General features: G+C 37.1%; 2 protein-coding genes across 3 annotated transcripts; both read right to left on the reverse strand.

The window, feature by feature from the left end:
* Positions 1-716: 716 nt before the first annotated feature.
* msrb1b (methionine sulfoxide reductase B1b) lies at positions 717-3,577 on the reverse strand. 2 transcript variants are annotated; one of them, XM_056469652.1, is made up of 4 exons: positions 3,435-3,576; positions 3,061-3,203; positions 1,348-1,462; positions 717-1,260 (listed from the first exon to the last, which is right to left on the reverse strand). In XM_056469652.1, the coding sequence occupies exons 1-4, from the start codon at positions 3,487-3,489 to the stop codon at positions 1,241-1,243; spliced, it is 333 nt and encodes a 110-aa protein (XP_056325627.1). In that variant the 5' UTR covers positions 3,490-3,576; the 3' UTR covers positions 717-1,240. The 2 variants fall into 2 exon arrangements, with proteins under 2 accessions (XP_056325627.1, XP_056325626.1); XM_056469651.1 differs by lacking the exon at positions 717-1,260 and having other exon boundaries at positions 1,319-1,462; positions 3,435-3,577.
* A 1,653-nt stretch (positions 3,578-5,230) lies between these two features.
* Positions 5,231-7,117, reverse strand: neurl2 (neuralized E3 ubiquitin protein ligase 2). The gene is made up of 2 exons (XM_056469406.1): positions 6,177-7,117; positions 5,231-6,092 (listed from the first exon to the last, which is right to left on the reverse strand). Exons 1-2 carry the CDS (start codon positions 6,886-6,888, stop codon positions 5,977-5,979), a joined length of 828 nt encoding a protein of 275 aa, XP_056325381.1. The 5' UTR covers positions 6,889-7,117; the 3' UTR covers positions 5,231-5,976.
* Positions 7,118-22,804: the final 15,687 nt, after the last annotated feature.

The raw sequence follows: 22,804 nt of genomic DNA on the forward strand, positions 1-22,804 counted from the left end.
TAGCGTCAATAAGAAGCTGCGAATAAGAAGCTGGATTCAGCCTCGTAACCAAAGAGTTGGTTCTTTATTCTGAAAAAGTGGACCTTTTTTGCAGTTATTCGCTTAATTTTCTAATCAATTATGTATTTTAGTGACATTTAAAGAACTAATCTTTGCTGGATTAGTTTGTGGGATGGTGATAATCACTTTTTTTTGATGCATCAAAAATAATTCCTACAATTTTGTCGAAGTGCTCACTATACTATTTTAGGGTTTATTTACAAATGTGCGTTTAAACTGCAAATTAATCCAGTTTTATAAATCTTGTTATGAGATCAGCATTTAAAAATGTTTAAGTATTTAAAAATACTAATTTTTACATACAAATGTGGTGTCATCATCATTAAAAAAAAATCTGAAAAAAAAAAAACTAGTTTTAAAATAAAAACTGTAGCCTATGGGTAAATAAAAAACTGGCCAGCTCTTTCAACTTTACTCAGTCAGATATTGAATGCTAGAATAATTAAAAACTAAATAAAAAATTAATTTAAAATAAATTTTAAAAGCCTTCTTCTATCTATAATTTTCACAATTTTTAATGGCAAAGTCAAAAATGAGATAAATTAGCTAATTTATGGGTCAAATTCTGGACTTTGTAAGTGGGCGGGTGGGTCTTTCGATTTAAAGGTTTAAAGGTCACGCATTTACATTTAAAAGACAGGCAGCAAAGAAAACTGTTTCAATTGATTCTTTAATAGTGGAAATAAAACTTAAAAGGTATTTTGAATTCAACAACAGCCTAACATAAATTGCAATGACTTCATGGTGCAGACACAACAAAAAAGCATTAATGCAGGATTCTTTGACAAACAAATAAGACTATGGATGATCAATTCAGCTGAACAAACATTAAAAATAATTTTAAAATCAAATTAACAACAACATGCTGTTTTAATGTTAAAAGTATTGTTCATAATAATAATAATAATAATAATAATAATAAAAATAATGATAATGAAGATTAACTCAGCAATATTCCAGGCAGGTTTTATTACTGGTAATTTCATTCATTCATTTCTTAATGTTCATAATTAGCTTATAGACTAGTAAAAAAAATAGATTTTTTTTGTCTTCCTGGCATCTTGGATGGTCATAAAACATCTGTGAACAGGACCCTCTTTCCAGGGCTTTTCCGTGACCACTTCATGAGCTGAACATCCAGTGCCAGTGTGCGCAACAGCAGCCTTGTCAGTCTCCTCGCTTAGTGTTTATCAACCTTATCTATTGGGGAAAAATGTTGATGATAAATGCAAGTGGTTACTTCTGTATAATAAAGCCATTAATGATATTTTATCGCTGTTGACTTACCTTTCGGGACAAACTTAAGCGAGTGACTGAATATTCAAAAGCGTGATAAGCCCTCCTCCGGCCCATCATTCAGGAACTCGTGGCCAAGGCCATTACCACACTTCCCACACAGAACCTGTATGTATGTGCACATATATAAACATGTAGCAATTTTGAAAAAAATGTTATTATGTGAATACCACAGAAAAACTCATTTATTTTCTGTACCTTAAATCATTTAATTCAAGTAAGAATAAAAATATATTATCTATATTATGTAGTGATGGGCAAAGATTAATCGTATCCAAAATAAAAAGTTTGTTTTGACATAATATATGTCTGTGTGTTATATATATATTTATTATGCATATGTGATATACACACATACAAAGAAACAAAACTAAAAACTATTTTGGTACACAGATATTTAAATTTGTATATAATTTGTATCACACACATATGTTTTATATCTAAATATAAATGATAATTTACCAAATATATGCATGCATGCATGCATATATATATATATATATATATATATATATATATATATATATATATATATATATATATATATATATATATATACAGTTGAAGTCAGAATTATTACACCCCCTGAATTATTAGCCCCCCTGTTTATTTTTTTTCCAATTTTCGTTTAATGGAGAGATTTTTTTCAACACATCTTTAAACATAATAGGTTTAATAACTCATTTCTAATAACTGATTTATTTTATATTTGCCATGATGACAGTAAATAATATTTGACTAGATATTTTTCAAGACACTTCTATAAAGCTTAAAGTGACATTTAAAAGCTTAACTAAGTTAATTAGGTTAACTAGGCAGCTTATATAGTTTAAAGGGGCTAATAATTTTAACTTTAAAATGGTTTTTAAAAGATTAAAAACTGCTTTTATTCTAGCTGAAATAAAACAAATAAGACTTTCTCCAGAAGAAAAAATATTATTAGACATGCTGTGAAAATTTCCTCGCTCTGTTAAACATCATTTGGAAAATATTTAAAATCAAAGAGGGGCTAATAATTCTGAGTTCAACTGTACATAATGAATGTACACAGTAAACACACACATATTATGTCAAAACAAACTTTTATTTTGGATGCGATTAATCGTGATTATATTTTGCCCAGAAATATTTGTAATTATCTAAGTACTCAATTCATACATGCAGAAGATCAAGCTTGAGCTTATAAGAATGTTTTACTTGGAAATGTTTGTTATGATTATAATGTTTTCTTTGAAGAAAAATCAAAGCAATAACAGTTCTTACCTTTCTGATACTGACACTCCGATCACACATTTGGGGCATTTCTTTTGCCTTTGTCACTACTATCTAATTCTATAAGAACCAGTTCTTAACTATATTTATACGGTTTTGTCATTCCTTTACTATTTATACTGAAAATTGTGTACTTTAGATTAACAATTAACAGTCTGGCTTCTACAACTTGTGCTCAGAAGCAGAAATCTGGCTTTAAACTTTAAAGGAACAGTGATATTGATATTCATATTGATTAATATGAATATCATATTGTGATCATATCACTCACCCCTAATTCAGTTTGTAACAACACTATTATTTTAAAATTATAATGATTTAGCTTATTTAGTTAAGGATGATGTAATCCCATTTATGAGGATTTATAAGTAAATGTTTTTATTTCCCCTGATGTTTCTAAATATTATCTACTTTTATAAATCTGAGCCTGACCTTGTAGGCTGTTAAAGTCTCCATCATTTTTGTCACACTGTCCTCTCGGATGGTCTCTGTGAAGGCAGGCCAGGGGGAGGAATGCTCATATTTGGATCTACTTGAAAACAGCGGATGTCCACATTGGGAACAAGCATATATACCTGCAGAGGAATATCATGCTTTATATGTTACATATACATAAATATGTGTATGCTATTTTTTTATGAGCACTTTGTAATACAAACTATTTTTAAATAATCACAAAATGTACTAAATCATTATTAGCAGGCAAATTTCTAGTTATAACTTACACAGTTATAAACACTTACATCATACTCTTTCTTAGGGGTAAAGGAGCAGGTAGAGTTAATAATACAAAAAATACTCCTTACCAGGTTTGAAGTGATCTTTATAAAACTCTTTCCCGAAAAAAGAACAAAAAGACATTGTTTGATAAAGGATCACAGTGAAACAATGTTTTTGTGCGTAGAACGGGTGTGAACACAAGCTGGAAACTAAAGGACGATATAATCTTCCGGTCACGTGACCCTTACAAAACTACTCATCAAGTTTTCCTTGAAGGACCAGTAGGTGTCAGTGCAGCTCAGCTAATCAATTCAATAATATCAGATCCATGTACCGAGAGCTTTTGGAATTTAAATAATTAATTAAATACATTTTATATAGATTTAAAACGCTTTTAAGTCAAATTAATTTCATATTGAAATATTTAATGTTGCATTGAGCGTTTAAGAGTAACCTTTCTTTTTTTAAACTAATGAAATACCGTGGGGTGCAAATTAAAGACCACAACTGATCTCTATTGAGTCTCTATATTACATATTTCTAGTTTTTATTGTACTTTATATATTTATTTAGACATTTATTTAATTGATTAAAAATACATAAATCACTTTTATTTAAATGTTATGCTTGGTTTTAAAAACCTGAGACTGAGACTGAAGACAGCCCCAGTCTTTTATAGTATTTTGGGTCAGGCTGACATTTAATTTGACATTTTTACAAATACAGTAATGGCCCACTGAACACAAAAAGGTATAAAGGTCACCAGTAGTACCTTTTCAAGTACCCTTTCAAAAGGTACTGATGTGATATGTACACTGAAACGTAGTAAACAGATTTTACTGTCTCAGGGGGTTGAGCTGGAAGAGGATCTTCAGGCCTGACATCACAGTCACTGGTTTTAATGCCAGGCCTTCACTACCATGTAGGCTAAATATACACATAAAGCTGTCACCCCACTAAAGTAAAGGAGGCCTAATAACTTCACCCTTCACTGAAAATAATGGTTCATTGCAAATTGTTGCATACAATTTATATTTATTCATAAGCTGAATTTAAACAAATAAATTGAGTTGAACATTACATTACTATTTTATTTGTTTGTTTAAATTCAGCTTATATAAATTGTTTACAACCACTTACCTTAAAAAAATGTGTAAATCCAATGAATAATTTTGTCATTGTTGTTTAGGGGTCACACTTGGATCCTTCTCAGTTGAAAGTGACCTTGAAATGTAACTTTCCCAGCTAGAAAATCAATGTAAAACATTTTGTTCAGTAACCTGTTTTAATTATAATGTTTAATTTTATGATACTATGCAATAATTAGACATATTTGAGCACTTTTCTCATTTGAATGATTATTTATTGTTTTATTTATTTGTGTGCTTTTATTATTTTTCATTAAATGCAAAATAATGTGTAGTCATTTAAAAGCCTATTTTTAAACTGGTAATATTGTGGAAGCGTTCAAAAAAGAAATACTTAATGTCATGAACACTGTCTGTTCTCTGAGCTTGAAGAATATTTATTAGATTGTTCAGATGATTCCATTTTGGTTGAATAAGAACAAAAGAAGAAAAAATAAAAAAAGAAGAAAAAGTACACGAGCTGTGATCGGGGTGGTACCTTTTCAAAACGAACAAATTTGAACCTAAAAGGTCCATATAAATATCTCAATTGTACATATTGGTACCTAAAAAGTACAAAAGTGTTCCTTTTAAATTTTTTAGGTACTAAAATATACTTTTGAGGTACCAATATGTAACCTTTAAGTACAAACGTGTACATTTTGAAAATGTACCACCCCAGTGACAGCTCGTGTACCTTTATTTCTGAGAATGTACAACAAAAAATCTGTCACAAATGAATGAAAAAAAGTGAATGTTTTTAATAGACCCAGTCATTTATTGTATTTTGGGTCAGGCTGACATTAAATTTGACATATTTACAAATGCAGTAATGGCTTACTGAACACAAAAAGGGTATAAAGGTCAACAGTAGTAACTTTTCAAGTACCCTTTCAAAAGGTACTGATGTGATATGTGTGTGTCCAGAAATGACCAGAAAGAGCCATGATAACATCCAAAAATGCACTAATATTGAGGACTTTAATCCTTATCCTAAAATGTCCTGAAAATCATACATAACAGTTTTTTAAATAATGAAAACGTATGTTAAGATTCAGAAACATCATTAATTTTGCTGCTTTTAGTGTCACATTGAAAAGAAAAACTCACACACATACAAATTTTTCAGAATACAAAACAAACTCTGATATCTGTACAAACACCCAGATAATTATAATTGCATACTTTAAATATATTTGGATAGCTATTTTCAAAAGCAGAGGCCAAACTTTGAAAAAATGTGCCTAAAAATTACAGATTTTTTTTATTTAATGAAAGCCTTCTTAACAACATTTGGATATTTTTCTCCTGAAGGTCCCAAGTATAACTATTTATTTATTTTTTGTAAAATAGATTTCTGAACGCCAATCAGGGTAAACTATCCAATTTCAATAAAAGAATTCCCCTTTTACCAAAATTTAAGCTACTTGCAATAACACAGCCAACATGTAAGCAAAAAATAAAGTGTCTATAATTATCCACAAGGGCTAATATGTCTTGCTCACTCATATTTACAATAATGTTTAAGTAACTCCGGAAGTTCCAACCAATCCAAAGCCATCCTGTGAACGATGTGTTTCTGGATTGTCTGTCGGCAGAGCGTCTGCAACGAGGTAACTGAAACACAGACCCAGATGAGAGAAATCATTACAATCGGTCACAACATGAGCCATATTATCATACTAGCAAAATCAAACTCACAGCCATATTCCACCTGAACAATCCGAACACATTTGGTAGCTGCAAATACATCCACAACTGCATATAATGGCTTATTAATGGGAATCCTTTTAGCAGAGGCTCCCATGTCTTCACCGTTGATGATAATATGCATGTCGGCACAACCTTGTCCCTTTGGCACATAGACAACCCCTATCCGACTACGGCGGGCAGTTGGCGGTAGAGCGTTGGTTTTGTACAGATCGTCCAGAATGTGACTGAACCTCCCTGGTCGACTGCGTCCCACTAGTTTATCTCTAGGTATTCCCATGTTTTCTATATACAAGTGAGTGTCTGTGAAAAAGGTTTTAGGTTTGCTGCTGGTGTCATTACCCTCATTTGGCTGTTCTACTTCTGCTCCTTCATCCTCAGTGACTTTATTGTGATTTCTTGTGATTGCGAACACCCAGCTGTCTCCCTTTTCCACCAGATCAGGCAGAGAGTATTCTGGCACAGTGTCCAGCGTTCGAGGGTCATGGGCAGTCAGTCCGATCCTCAAATGACCGCACCAGCCTAGTTCTTTCTCTTCAATCTCCACTAGGAAAATCTCTCCTGGGCTTAAAGGGTCTTTACTGAAGCAGACGCCATTTGCAAAACTTTCTACTCTGGTGGCCCGAGTCCTCGAAGGGTCCAGTTGAACGTTAGTCCCATGAACTGAGTGAAATTCCATAAATTGATCCAAAACTGCTGCCATTTTTAAAGTGTCTTTGAGTCAGTTGAAACAAGAGAATGATTTTGTTTTGAAGCAAGAATACAAAGTCACTCAAGCACAATATTTACATTTTTCTCAGGGTTATGAGTCCTCCATTTTGGGGGAATCCTTTTTAAAAGCATTATTTTTTGTTTTCTTGGTGGTTGATACCTCCACCATGGCACCCTTGTGGCTCGGGAAAGTTTCTAGTTCTGAAGTGCTGGCTATTTTTGTCTTGCTGCATGTGTCACTGGTGGTTTTAAATAGCTGATGAGATATGCTGAGTGAAGAATAATGACTGGGAGGAGTTTTGCCTTCAGATCTGAACTGCTCAAGGCCATTTTTAATTCACTTAATTTAAGTTGTTTCTTTAAAGATTATTCATTTTAAAAAACACTAAATGGTAAGGAAGTACAGAGTGGGGTATTTATGTTTTGAGTACAGATATCTGTGCTGAGAGAATGACGTGAAGCTTTATCTAGGCCAAATAACTGTCCTCTTTTACCCCACCACCCTAGAACAGTCTGAGACAGTGAAATATTAGTGAGGAGAGACTGTGCATTGCAGAAATACAGCAATTTATGGTATTAAATGAAAATTAAATCTATGTTTAATTTGTATTATTTTGTTTTATAGTCAGATTTATGGATCCGGTTTACATTCTCAAGCATTTTCTTTTATCCACCGGTTTATGATTAGAGCCATTTTATTGCATTAACCTGATTTTCGTAACCCACAAACAGCACATATTCCGATTTCTACAAAACCAAACACATGGCATGTTAAAAAGATAGTTCACCCTAAATTGAACAATTATACATTTACTTACCCTCAGTTTAGGCCAAACCTGGTGTGTTTCTTACTCATTTTTGGGGCAATTTTTTTTGATCACTGATACTCTTTGAATTTTGTAGTTTTTTTCCCTGTGGTGGTCAATTGCTGCATCCCAATTTACATACTATGAGTCCTAAATAGTATTTGTGTGTTTAAAATTGTTGCGTTTGAATGAGTATTCCAATTTCACCAATACTACCACTGCTGTTTCCAGTAGAAAAGTGATAAAAAAGGCAAATTTGGCGGCCATGCAGCTGATAGACTTAGGTAAAGGGATGATTACTTATTAATATCTAACATGATGAAAAATATTAATCTTATGTTGTTCGTGTTAATTTTTTTTATCTGCGACAACATTGTGAACTTATATTAAGATGCATTTGGTCATTAACGTTTGAATGCACAATTATGCAAACACTTGAGGAGATTTATCTGCATGAAGGAACCGCAAATGGCAGATTAAATTGCTTCAACTCCAATGCAGAAAGTTAATTACAAAAGAAATGTGGAGGAAGTGTCAAGAGGATTGACAGGGCACGTAACTAAGCAACAAAATGGTCCGTTAAAATCAAAGTATCATGGCCCAAAGCTTACCCACTTTTAAGTAGACCTATATAAATATACTTTTACTTCACAAAAAAAGTACGCTCAGTAATTTTTGAGTGAAATATAAAAATAAACTAATTGGGATGCAGCAAATTGGTACCAGTTAGCAACATTTTCCAAAACAGTCAAATTAAAAAAAACTTGAGGGTGAGTTTATATTTAGCTGAACTTTTCCTTTACAGAGGATCACACTCAAAAAATAACTCATTAGATAAACTCAATTTAATTGAGGGCAGGATTTCCAATAATTCGTTTACCACCAACTAAAAAAAATCTACACAATTAAATGCAACTGAGTTGGTCCAACACAAATTTATCAAATAAAAGTTTAGTTACGTTTGTATTTTTATTTAACTTAAACTCAAAGGTCTCATAATATCATGTGTCATACATCTAGAAGTCTCGTTATTGTTTTATTTGAAGTTATCCTAAATGAATTAAAAGAGCCATTTTACATTTGATTGAGACTGATCTCAGAACTAATTTTCTGAACTAAACTGCCAACATCCAAAGCATCGGTGCTTCTGCAAGGTTGTAATCTCAAAACTCAAAGCATTACATAAAACTCTTCTGAATCTTCAAAAAAAAAAAAAAGTAAAGATTAAACTCTAGCATGTCTTTCTACTAACTTTAGAGTTAGACACCTAAGATTACTTTTATTGTCAACATGTTCCTCTCTTAATTCAATCCAGTGCAAAGCATGCTTGGAACTACAAATCCCCTAACCAGGTTGGACCAACAGAATTCCTTCATGTTGTCCCAACAAAAATGCTTAAGTTAACTTAATGATTTACAAATTCAAGTAGACTGAACATAAAACAAAACAAAATTGGCCAATGAAATTACAAGACTTGTGTTGTTTCAGCTCATTTTAAACAGATAGTTTGAACAAGCAGCAGTAATCATTTCTTGAGTGCAGAAATATTTGTTGTAGAATAATATGAAAGATAAAAATTTAAGATTATAATATAACTTTAAAGTTATGCTGCATAAATACATATGTTAATACTGTATGTGTGTTTATGTAGTCTAGATTTATTAATCTTCCCTATGTTTGGTTTGTAACAGTTTGCTCCGCTTATCAGGGGACCATTTTAATCCGTTTATTTATTTATCCGTTTTAGTTGGCGCGATATAAGTGAATTTGGTTAACAACATTGTATGTAGTGTGTGAATGTGAGAGTATATGGGCGTTTCCCTGTATTGGGTTGCGGTAGGAAGGGCATCCACTGCATAAAACATATGCTGGAGCAGTTGGCGGTTCATTCCGCTGTGGCAACCTCTGATAAATCTGAGATTAGCAAAAGAAAAATGAATAAATAGTGGGTGCTTTAGCAAAAATGTTAATTTGGAGCAATGCAGTTTATTCCGAGGTATTTCTTTGTCTGTGAGATTATAAAGGTTACTGAGCTGTTATTAATGACACCTGAGGCCATTTTGCGAACTGCAGGCTTGCGCTTATGTCACATAACTGAGGCTATTAATGTTGATAGAGATTCATTAAAGAGTGGTGAGAGGTTTTCTCCTTTTTGTTGTTGTTCAAGTAAGGGATAAAGTACATGCAAGTGGTTGTTATCACAAAATAAAGTCAGACAGGCTTATCGGCAGCTTGATGGAAGGATGGAGTGAGCGAAGCTCTTCAGTCTTATACAACCATGAATCAAGCAGCCGATAAGCCTGTTTGGCTTTAGTATGCAATACCAACTGCTGGGATGATCTTTGTTAATTAAGGCTATTAGCCACAAAATGTAAAAATTAAACATGAGCTATAATTAAATATTTAATTAAAAGCAAAACTGACAGAAAAACGTCTGAATGAAGCATACATTGACATAGCAATGTATTATTCATTCACAAGATGCGACAGTTAAAAAGTACCATTTCAAGGTGGCTAATTTTGCAGTAGCAACATAATAAGGTATCCACCTTTTATCCTGAGACATACATTTTTTTGCTGTTTTTTAATGAGAGCTCTGCCTTTTCAGAAAGCTAGTATGATGAGGAACTGAGGAATTGCACCAGCTTGTAGTTCAAGAAAATATTAAACTTTTAGTTAAACACAACACTTCAAAAGAGCTTTCAGGTGCGCAGTGGAGCAGTTTTGGAAGAGTGCAAGGATTTTTCCCCTGAATTATTAGCCCCCTGTTTATTTTTTTTTCCCAATTTCTGTTTAACGGAGAGATTTTTTTTCCAACACATTCCTAATTGTAATAGTTTTAATAACTCCTTTCTAATAACCATGATGACAGTAAATAATTTTTGACTAGATATTTTTCAAGACACTTTTATACAGCTTAAAGTGACATTTAAAGGCTTAACTAGGTTAATTAGGTTAGCTATGCAGGTTAGGGTAGGCAAGTCATTGTATAATGATGGTTTGTTCTGTAGACACTTAGCTTAAAGGGGCTAATAATATTGACCTTAAAATGGTTCATAAAAAATTAAAAACTGCTTTTATTCTAGCTGAAATAAAACAAATAAGACTTTCTCCAGAAGAAAAAATATTATCAGACATACTGTGAAAATTTCTTTGCTCTGTTAAACATAATTTGAGAAATATTTAAAAAAGAAAATAAAAATTCAAAGGGGGCTAATAATTCTGACTTCAACTGTATGTGCCCTGTCACCCTACATAAGGAATACGCTGATGACATGACTTGTCTGCGCAAACAGGGTATGCAGAGGTACACAAATCCTACAGTCCTCCAAACTGTGGACTTCTACCGCTGCACAATAGAAAGCATCCTGACCAAATGCGTCACAGTCTGGTATGGAAGCTCTGTTGCTGAGCGTAAGGCACTGTAGCGAGTGGTGAAAACTGCCCAACACATCACAGGGACCACACTGCCAGCCACTGAGGACATCCAGAGGAAACACTGTCTGCATCGAGCACGCAGTATTCTTAGGGACACCTCTCACCCTGCTCACAGACTGTTTTCTTTCCTGCCTTCCGGCAGATGCTTCAGGCTCCCCCGGACAAAAACCAGCAGACTGAGGAACAGCTTTTTCCCCAGAGCTGTCTCCCTTTTGAACTCTGCCCCTCACTGACTCTTTTCTGCCCCCAATACACCACACTCCTCTAACTTATACTCCTCACAATCACTGCACTTTTTAACATTTGCACATTTAAAATTTGCACATATTCATTGCACTACATTGCACTGATTCACTTATTTGAACTGTACATACCCACTGCACATGGACATTTGTAATTATGTACACACCCACTGTACATATACATTTTTAATTATGTTTATCTATCTGCACACTTCTGATTACTAGTAGCAACCTGTACATATATTAATTTATTGTAAATCTCTGTTCATAGCTAATACAACCTGTATATAGTGTTCATAGTACATCCATCTGTAAATATTACCATAGTTTTTTATATTACCATAATTTTTCTATATTACCATAGTTTTACCAACTGCACTTTATAACTTATACCTGTATCCTGCACTTGCTGCTATTACACTGCTGGTTAGACTTAAAGGGAACATAGTTTACCTCTTTTTTATGATTTAATATTAATATTATGGTTCTTCTGAGTGTGCCAGTTTAGGTTCAGTTCAAAACACAATTCCGATTTTTTTATTATAATGTGTTAAAAAGTGTCATGTTGGGGGCGTGTCCACAGTTCGCTGATTTAGGGGTGTGTTGCTTCACATGTAAATTAGTTTTGGCTTCCCGCCAACGTAACAAGGGGGCGGGGCCATGAGCTCACCCGCTCTGCGTTTGCAACAGTCTGACAGGCAGACGGAGAAGGAGAGAGAGAATCACCATTCAGTCGTACATGTACGACTCGGACACAGACCAAGCAGAGAGTACAAAATCATTTGTGTCTTTGTCCAGTTTTACAGCCAACTGTGTGCTAGTTTCCAGTGCCGAGCTTGTACACAGAAACTAATAACCACGCACACTGAATTAACTTTGACTGAGGCCCGACACGGCACACCAGACACTCTCTGTAGCGCGGCAGAAACATGAAGTGTCCCGAATCGTCGCGCCACGCATTTTTGAATTCTAAACATAGGTTTCTGTAGTGGTCCACGGCGCCCAGCCGTCGACTTGAGTGTACCCTGATAGAAACCTATGTTTAGAATTCTAAAACGCATGCTAGTTAAGATCACAGGGAGCTTCTGGGATCGCGAGAAATGCAAACGGCTGAGGTATAAGGTAGACTCAATGAGAAGTACACATGTTTGCAAACCTACCTAAAGATACAAACAATAATTCCGATTAAAGCGATAATGTGGAGAATATTGCTCTTGTGTTGAGCCAAATGAGCCTTGCATCTAAAAATAGAGCTAAGGTGTTCCTTTAGTGACATTGCTTCGACTCACGCTGAAAATGGCGGACGAGAATTAACAAACTGAGGATATGATGACGCGCCTTTCAATCAATATTGGTGGGCGGGGGGACCGCTCTCCTACGTCAGGTAGCGGTCGATTTGAAAACACTTTAAACTGCATTTCGTTGCCTTGTACTTGTACATGTGTAATGACAATAAACTTGAATCTAATCTAATCTAATCTAAACTGTGGGTTGAATTAAATAATTGCATTACACATACAGATTAAAGAATATTTAATTCAGCATTATCTTGAACACTAAGCATTTATGCAAGAAAAAAATGCCTGCATCCATCACATAAAAAGCTCACATTGCAAACAAGTTCAAGTTTGAATTTCACACCATATATGCCCCATACATATTAAAAATATTGAAAAAATGACCTGTCAGCTATTGGAATAACAAATATGCATATGCTCAAACACACTAGCTATATCATTTTTTGTTCTTATGTAAACCCGATGGTCCTACACCACCCAACCGGCTCTGAGCTGGGATCAAACCGGCTTTCCACATGGGAGTTGGTTGCTCCCAAGGAGGCTAAGGAACATGGCCTCTAGCGTCTGGGTGAGGTTTACTTGCACAGCACTTATGTAGGAGCCATTTGTTATTTTATTTAAAGGTTTGTGTTGTTAATCTTGATTTCTTTCATTTTGGAAATTGCACCCCCTGCAGGCCAGAGGAAGCTTAAAAAGCCTGGGTGTGGCCGACTGGAGAAGGGCCTGCTGGGAGCACATGGTCTTTAGACCTTACCTGCAGACTGTTTGGTGGACAAAGTTTTTGATTTTGTTTATTTAATATCAGTTTTATGTTAACTCTACAGTAAACAGCAACAAATGAAGACTTGTCGTTCCATTTACTATTTCTAAGGAAGTGTCTAAACCCCTCAGCAGACCCAAGATGTGACTAATTTGAAATTTCGATTAAGGATATGTGACAGATTGAGATATAAATGTATTTGCATATCAAAAACTAGATCAAAACCTGAAATGGGAAATCCATAAAAGTTATTGAACTTTGAGAGTGATTCAACACCTGCAAATCTGTGTTTTATACTGATCTGTGCTCGACATGTTTAGTCTGAGATGCTTGGTGATTGACTAGTGATGCCTTGACTGAACACTAGGGGGAGAACTCGCGGTTTTTCTCCATTACGCATAAAGTCAGCAGTGGAGAAACATCGTTGAGTGTGTCTGATATTTCTTAATAATTCTCTCCCCTGTTTCAGGTATGTGTGTCCCTAATCAGTTTAATGTAATGTGCTCATGTTCTGACAGCGTTGAGAGTGTATGTTATTGTGATGTTGTCCGGATTCTGTTGGGAATGTTTATAAGAGTGTGTGGTTCGGAGGAGCGTGAGCTTTGGGCTCCATTTTGAATGTGATTAGCGCGAGGCCACGTTGAAGTAAAATTATGAGCGTGCACATTTTCAATTTATGTTTAATTCTGGTATTTAATGTTCTATGTGTGCATTGCTGGAAAAAGTAATGTACTCTGTAACATTGATAGACAAACAAATAGGGAAAGACGATGCACATCCAGCTAAAATAATAGTTTAAAAAGATTAATTATATGTTGCTTAAATTATTAGGCTTTAGTTTATTTATGTTAAAGTATTGGATTAAAAAGGATAAGTGCTTTTCCGCTGATGATAAAATGTATAAAACTTTATAAGTGTTCTATAAGATTGTAAATGTGAAAATAACAAAATAGTGTTCATTGTTAAAAGTCTACTTAGCAATTTATGGAAATTGTGTAACATTAAGAAGACAATGATGCTGTTTTGAAAGATGTTTATTTGAATTTGTGAACCAATATGATTACGCATAAAGTCAGCAGTGGAGAAACATCGTTGAGTGTGTCTGATATTTCTTAATAATTCTCTCCCCTGTTTCAGGGGTACAACATTTTGGAGGCACCGCTGGGATTTGCTCTTCAGAGGGTGGCCGTCATTCACCTGGCAGACAACTTCTGATGCAGTACATCTCTTAAAACAACCCTGGTCATCAGTGGAGTGGAAAGAGTTCCTGCAGCAAAGGCAAGAAAGAGAGGAGGAGCCACAGGCCTGAGTCCTCAGAGATCATCAGGTGAAACTGAAACGTTCTGTTACTCTCAAGTAAGCCGCTACTCAGTGAAAAGGTCCACTCTTATTGCTATAATGGAAACAGAGGCGCTCGAAGGAATGCAAGCTGAAGTCATGGCCATGCTTAATTCATTGTCTAAAGAAAATCTTCTAAAAATCGGAGAATTCCTTAAAGTGGCCGACCCAGAGAAAGATGTATCTAGATCTCGCATGTTTCTAATTGCACTAATTCTCCAACACCTTGAAAACATCACGGAGCTAGAAGATGGTGGCATGTCTGAACTGTTAATATTGAGAGATCAAATTATCGAATTGACTACAGCCACTGAAAGTGAAACCGCATGCAAAAGCGAAAGCACTGAAAAGGAAAAGTTACAAAGAGAGCTAGATGAACTAAAAGCTGTATTGAAACAAAAACTGAGTTTGATGCAACAAATGGAAGAAGGGAACACAGAGCAAAGTGTCATTCAACCTAACGAACAAGCAGTCAAATCCGCCCAACATTTAGCAAACATGCAAAACTCCAGTCCCCTGTGGCGAAAAGATTTTAAAATTTCTGGACAAATTGGCGACCCAGGTCAGAAAGACAAATTAACTTTTTCAAGTTTGGCACACCAAATCGAGGCTGGTTTGAGCCGAGGCTACCCAGAATGTGACATAGTGGATGCAGTTGTCCGAGCCATTTCCCCAGGTCTGCAGTTACGAAGCTATTTAGAAGGAAAGCCAAAATTGACTTTACCCACACTTAGGCGAATTCTGCGTTCTCATTTCCAAGAGAAAAGTGCTACAGAGCTATATAAACAGCTTACCTCTGAATGCCAGCTTAACAAAGAGACGCCACAGAATTTCCTCATGCGTGTTCTAGATCTGCGCCAGAAAACCTTGTTTGCATCACAAGAATCAGAATCAGGTCTCAAATACGATCCGGCGTTAGTTCAAAGCATGTTTTTACATACCGTACTCACCGGTCTCCAAAGTGACAGCATTAAAGTTGACATGCAGCCATATCTTCTTGACATACAAACCACTGATGAGACTCTGTTAGAAAAATTAAACATTGCTTGTGCTAATGAGACAGAGAGACAGAAAAAAAAGAGAACAGGTGTACAGCACACAACAGCGGTCCATGTAGTTCAGTCTAGTGAGGAAATTACTGATAAGAAGTACAATGCAGCGCAAAGTGGACAAAAATCTAATGCCAGTGTACTTACTGAACTAAAAGAACTGAGATCAGATGTTGCCTCGCTAAAGACTCTCAGTGCGGAAATAGCTCAAATTCGGGAATCGTTACAGCCACCAGCCTTCACCCCACAGCAATATCCAGTGTCTGAGCAGAGAGACCCTGAAAGAGAAGTAGGTCAGTGTCAAAAGACACCATACTGGCAGTCAGCAGGCACTAACCAAATGAGAGCAAATACTCAGTGTCAGCCCCAGTATGTTGCGCGGCAGTACTATATACCCCCTCCTCGCTCACAACCCAGAAAGTGCTTTAACTGTCAGCAGCAAAGAATAGAGGATCGTTGCATGCATTGTTTCAGATGCGGTAGTGGCGAGCACTTTCAAGCAGGATGTAGAATTCGTGGCATTAAGCCCTCGAGAGAGAGCCCTTTAAACGGGGAACGGTTACTCCCACGGGACAGGGAGTAACCAGATTCATTCACCAGTCCCAACAATGTACCGCCTGCGAAAAATCAGTAACACAAATGAAGCGATGTTCACAATGTAAGGATGAAATAAATTGTTGTCAGACGTGCCAAGCTCAGCATTGGGCTGAACACAAGCAGACCTGTACCAACTCACCTGAATCAATGTCAACCTCTTACCTGAATATGAGTATCACTGCCCCCTGTAGTGCCCGTACTAACCAGCATTCTGCTGTGACATCACTAGTTGGAAGGCAGTGTGTTGTCCAATGTTACCTGCATGGCCACAGAATTCAAGCACTGTGGGACACTGGCTCCCAGGTATGTGTCATTGATGAATCCTGGAAGTTAGAGTACTTACCAGAAGTTCCATTGAGGGATGTGTCTGACATACTCGATTCCTCAAATACTTTGAACCTTGTCGCGGCCAATGGTATTGATATACCCTACATTGGATATGTGGAAGTGTCTTTCAGATTAGCGTCACAGACACCTCCCCATGCTGAACTGGTAATTCCCATACTCGTGGCAAGGGGTCAAAACCTCTCTCATCCTATCATAGGTTTCAATGTAATCGAGCAAATACTGAACTCTATTGAACAAATCACCCCAAATTCGGCGAGTGACAGAATGCTCGAGAGCACTGTGAAAGCTGCGTTTCCCAGTCTAAAGAGGGGCAAAGTCCAAACGTTTATCAGACTTATTAGTGCAGAGAGCTCATGTGAGTACACAGTAAAGACCGCAAAAGATCATGTTTATGTCCCAAAACGTAGTACTGCACAGGTCTCGTGCAGAGTATACATGCAGCCAGTTAGAGAGGATAGCACACTCATTTTTGAACCAGATGTGAATCCCTCCTGGTCAGATGGGCTTGAATTCTTAGAGAGTGTAGTTCTACTGAAAAGAGGAGCACCAACAAATGTCACAATTAAGGTATGCAATCACACTGAACATGATATCACTCTGAGGGGCCAGACTCCAATTGGTACAGTTCAGCTTGTGAAGAGTGTATTCCCTGCTAAATTGTTTGAGGTACCAGCTAGTGCTACCACTGCTGAGGTACACCACATTCAATCAGGGAATCAATGTCACGAGAACATCAATGGTGATGTGTGGGACCCACCAGTGAATGTCAGTCACCTGAGTGAAGTCCAGAGGAAAGTTGTACAGCAGATGCTAAGAGAAGAGTGTCATTCTTTTTCTAAATCTGATGATGACATTGGTTGTGTTCCAAGCTTGAAACTGAGTATATCATTGAAAGATCAGGAACCAGTTGGTCGCACCTATATGTCTGTGCCCAAACCCCTGTATCGTGAAATGAAGGAATACTTGCAGGATCTAATAGCCCAGGGTTGGATTGAAAAATCCAAATCCTCATACTCCTCTGCAATGGTGTGTGTGAGAAAGAAAGATGGCAGTCTGCGTTTATGTATTGATTATAGGGACCTAAACAAAAAGACCCATCCAGACAGACAGCCGATTCCAAGGGTGCAAGATATCATGGACAGCTTGGGTGGTAATTCGTGGTTTTCTTCATTAGATCAGGGGAAAGCTTACCACCAGGGGTTCATGTGCAAGGAAAGCAAACATCTTACAGCTTTTGTGACACCCTGGGGCTTATATGAATGGGTGCGTATTCCCTTTGGGTTAATGAATGCACCAGCAGCTTTCCAACGATGTATGGAAGAGTGTTTGGAAGGCCTGCGGGATGAAATCTGTCTTCCATACCTCGATGACACCTTGGTGTTTAGTAAGTCCTTTGACAATCATGTTCGAGATGTTAGGAAAGTGTTGCAGCGGCTCAGGGAGTACGGCATAAAATTGAAGCCAAGTAAGTGCGAGTTGTTTAAAGCTGAAGTCCGCTACCTGGGTAGAATAGTCTCAAAAGAAGGAAACACAATCGATCCTGCTGATACCGAAGCCGTTAGGTCTTTAAAAGATAAGCGACCAAGAAACGTGGGGGAGCTGAGGAGGATTCTTGGTTTACTTAGCTACTATAGGCAGTATATTAAAGATTTTTCGCGCATAGCCTGCCCTTTGTATGATTTGTTGAAAAACGACCCTGATGATAGTACTCACCCAAAAAGTAGCCGAAGACTCTTAAAGTCAAAATGCATGAAAACCGGCGTTCCATCGAGTAAGCCTATTACCTGGTCTGAACAGCATCAGGCTACTCTTGAGCAACTTGTTGATTGTCTGCTGAAACCACCGATACTAGCTTTCCCAGACTTTGCACTACCTTTCATACTCCATACCGACGCGTCAGCTCAAGGGCTAGGAGCGGTACTTTACCAACAACAAAACGGATTACTACGCGTGATTGCTTATGGGTCTCGAACCTTATCTGCTGCTGAGAAAAACTACCACCTCCACTCTGGAAAGCTAGAATTCTTAGCGCTGAAATGGTCGATTACCGAAAAATTCCGTGATTATTTATACTATGCACCAACTTTTACCGTATACAGTGACAATAATCCCCTTACATATGTCCTGTCAACTGCCAAACTAAATGCTACAGGGTGTAGGTGGGTGGCTGAATTGGCTGATTTCCACTTCACAATCAAATATCGACCAGGTCGTGAAAATATTGATGCAGATACACTCTCCCGACTGCCCATTGATATTGGAACTATGATCAGTGAGTGCTCTGAGGAGTTATCTTCAGATGTAATAGGTGCAACCATTCAGGCCGTCGAAGCACAAGAAGGACCTAACATCCCATGGTCAATCTCAACCAATTGTTCCTCTATCGAGACCTGTCCAATATTTCCCACCATAACCCCAATATCAGCGAATGAAATGAAGCATGCTCAACAAAATGACCGAGTCATCAGTCCTGTATATGACTGCAAACTGTCAGGAACAAAACCGAAAGTCAAACAGCTGAAAGCTTATGGCCTTAAAACAAAATGTTTGTTTCGTGAGTGGGAAAAACTTACCATTAATCAAGATGGTGTACTCTGCCGAACAACTTCCTTCCGCACACAGTTGGTCCTGCCTGAAAAATATAAGAACACAGTCATACGAGAGCTACACGATGAAATGGGACATCATGGGATAGACCGAACTGTCTCACTTATTCGTGAACGTTTCTTTTGGCCACATATGCAGATAGACGTCGAATACTATGTCACAAAAACATGCAGATGCTTAAAGCAGAAGAAGCCCTGTCACGAGGCAAGAGCTCCTTTGACAAGTATTGTTACGACTCAGCCCTTTGAATTGATCTCTATTGACTTTCTCCATTTAGAGCGCTGCAGAGGAGGTTTTGAGTACATCCTTGTAGTGGTTGATCATTTTACCCGATTTGCCCAAGCCTATGCAACAACCTCAAAGTCAGGCAAAACAGCTGCTGACCGCATTTTTAATGACTTTGCTCTAAAATTTGGTTTCCCTTCCCGTATCCATCATGATCAGGGTGGCGAATTTCAGAATCAGTTGTTTCACCAGCTCCAAAAATATTGTGGCATCACCGGTTCGAGGACGACCCCGTACCACCCGCAAGGCAATGGCCAGGCCGAGCGATTTAACCGGACACTCTTACAAATGTTAAGAACACTTACCGACAGTCAGAAATCCAACTGGAAAGACAGCTTGAGCAAACTGGTGTATGCGTACAATTGTACCCGCTCCGAGGTCACAGGGTTCTCTCCTTTCTACTTGTTATATGGAAGGTCTCCAAGACTGCCCGTGGACATGTTGTTCGGATTGAGTTCAGAAAAACCCTCGCATAATCGGAGAGAGTATGTGGAAGAGTGGAAACAGGGAATGGAAGAGGCATATAAGATCGCCCAAGAACATGCTCAAAAAGCTGCTGGCAGGAGCAAGAGGAACTATGACAGAAAAGTAAGAAACACAACACTACAGCCAGGTGATCGCGTTTTGGTGAAAAACTTAACGCCAAGGGACGGTCCAGGTAAAATCCGCAATTTTTGGGAAGACAGTATCTATGTAATAGTGCGACAACTAGGTAGTGAGCTTCCAGTCTATGAAGTAAAGACAGAAAAGGGAAAGGGACGATCCAGAGTTCTACACCGAAACTTATTGATGCCTTGCGATCACTTACCTATTGAGACTGATCCGCATATGAAAATCAGGCCGAACCAAAAGAGAAAACATCCTCAACCCAGCTGTGTTGAATCTGATGAAGACAGTGAAGAGGAAGCTGAGCTCTATTATGTATCACCACAAGTACCTGCGACAAACCATGATGATGAGGTAAATAGTGTTGAATCCCTACCTACAGAGCTTAATGAACATCAGCAAGAGAGCTTCGAACAGGTCCCTACTCAATTGTTAGGTGTGGGGGATGATCAAGAACTGGAGAACGATTTACCTGTTGCTGGACCACTTCCATCTGCCGAAAGTAACCTCGAACAAGAGATCGACTTACCGGTTGATGAACACCTTCCTGTTCCCATGTCACCTACTGAAAGTGAATTGGAAAACCGAGATGAGCAACCTTACCGGCTGACTAGGAGAGAAAGATGCCCACCAAGGGTATTCACTTATGATGAGCTAGGTACACCAACTTATAATGTTGGACAAGTGAATGGTACTTTGCAGACACTTCCACAGAACTTACCGTACGTGCTTGCGAATGGACTGTTACCATGGTTGCCGCCCTGCCAACAATATAGTTACCATTTGCCTTTTTTGTATGGATGTAACTAGTAAGGACAATGAACTACTAGAGTCACAACAAGACTGTGGACTTTGAATGCAAACAAAGACTTTTCATTTTTCAGTTGACTTCGGAAGAACTGATGGACTGATTTTTTTTGTAGTTAGGATTTCTCCAATGAACAGTCTTGTCATGGACATTTTGGAAAATTGAGGGATTTCGTTTGCCCTGTTGAACTGTGGTCTTTGGGACTGAATAATTTTTTATAGATTGTTGTGGACCCAATACAACCTGCGTTGAGTTCGCTTTGGGACAATAAGTGGATTGTTATGAGGTTAAATATTTAACAACCTTCTCCCTTACCAACTTTTGTAAAAGACAATTTACTGTTAAATTTGTATCCTACATTCTGATTCTAAGAGTGGAAAATGTCGAGACGACATTTCATTTTGTAGGGGAGTGTGTGACAGATTGAGATATAAATGTATTTGCATATCAAAAACTAGATCAAAACCTGAAATGGGAAATCCATAAAAGTTATTGAACTTTGAGAGTGATTCAACACCTGCAAATCTGTGTTTTATACTGATCTGTGCTCGACATGTTTAGTCTGAGATGCTTGGTGATTGACTAGTGATGCCTTGACTGAACACTAGGGGGAGAACTCGCGGTTTTTCTCCATTACGCATAAAGTCAGCAGTGGAGAAACATCGTTGAGTGTGTCTGATATTTCTTAATAATTCTCTCCCCTGTTTCAGGTATGGGTGTCCCTAATCAGTTTAATGTAATGTGCTCATGTTCTGACAGCGTTGAGAGTGTATGTTATTGTGATGTTGTCCGGATTCTGTTGGGAATGTTTATAAGAGTGTGTGGTTCGGAGGAGCGTGAGCTTTGGGCTCCATTTTGAATGTGATTAGCGCGAGGCCACGTGGAAGTAAAATTATGAGCGTGCACATTTTCAATTTATGTTTAATTCTGGTATTTAATGTTCTATGTGTGCATTGCTGGAAAAAGTAATGTACTCTGTAACATTGATAGACAAACAAATAGGGAAAGACGATGCACATCCAGCTAAAATAATAGTTTAAAAAGATTAATTATATGTTGCTTAAATTATTAGGCTTTAGTTTATTTATGTTAAAGTATTGGATTAAAAAGGATAAGTGCTTTTCCGCTGATGATAAAATGTATAAAACTTTATAAGTGTTCTATAAGATTGTAAATGTGAAAATAACAAAATAGTGTTCATTGTTAAAAGTCTACTTAGCAATTTATGGAAATTGTGTAACATTAAGAAGACAATGATGCTGTTTTGAAAGATGTTTATTTGAATTTGTGAACCAATATGATTACGCATAAAGTCAGCAGTGGAGAAACATCGTTGAGTGTGTCTGATATTTCTTAATAATTCTCTCCCCTGTTTCAGGGGTACAACAGATAGTCACAACAGCTTCACTAGCTTGCCTCTGCTACACATAAAAGTGGCTGTATTTCGATTTTTTTTCTGATAGCATCTTTAATGTATCAGATTAACTGCATCAATTTATTATTTTTTTAAATAGCATTTTACATAGGACTATGACCTATTTATAAGAACATTATGACCTATTTTTTTGTTATTTTGTGTTTAAAAATAAATGAATAGTCTACTAACAAAATAAGTGAATTCAAACTAAATGAGTGAAAAGTAATAAACCACCAATTTATCCAGCATATATGTTTTACGCAGTGGATGCCCTTCCAGCCGCAATCCAACACTGGAAAACACCCATAC

The sequence above is a fragment of the Danio aesculapii genome, chromosome 12 (genome assembly GCF_903798145.1).
Source record: "Danio aesculapii chromosome 12, fDanAes4.1, whole genome shotgun sequence".
NCBI classification, from domain to species: domain Eukaryota; kingdom Metazoa; phylum Chordata; class Actinopteri; order Cypriniformes; family Danionidae; genus Danio; species Danio aesculapii.

Excerpts from the sequence above, each read along its gene's own strand:
- neurl2 (XM_056469406.1), bottom strand. The coding sequence starts at position 6,888 with ATGGCAGCAGTTTTGGATCAATTTATGGAATTTCACTCAGTTCATGGG. Across the intron at positions 6,093-6,176 it reads TGTTCAGGTGGAATATGGCT|TTACCTCGTTGCAGACGCTC; the intron begins GTGAGTTTGATT and ends TCTGTGTTTCAG.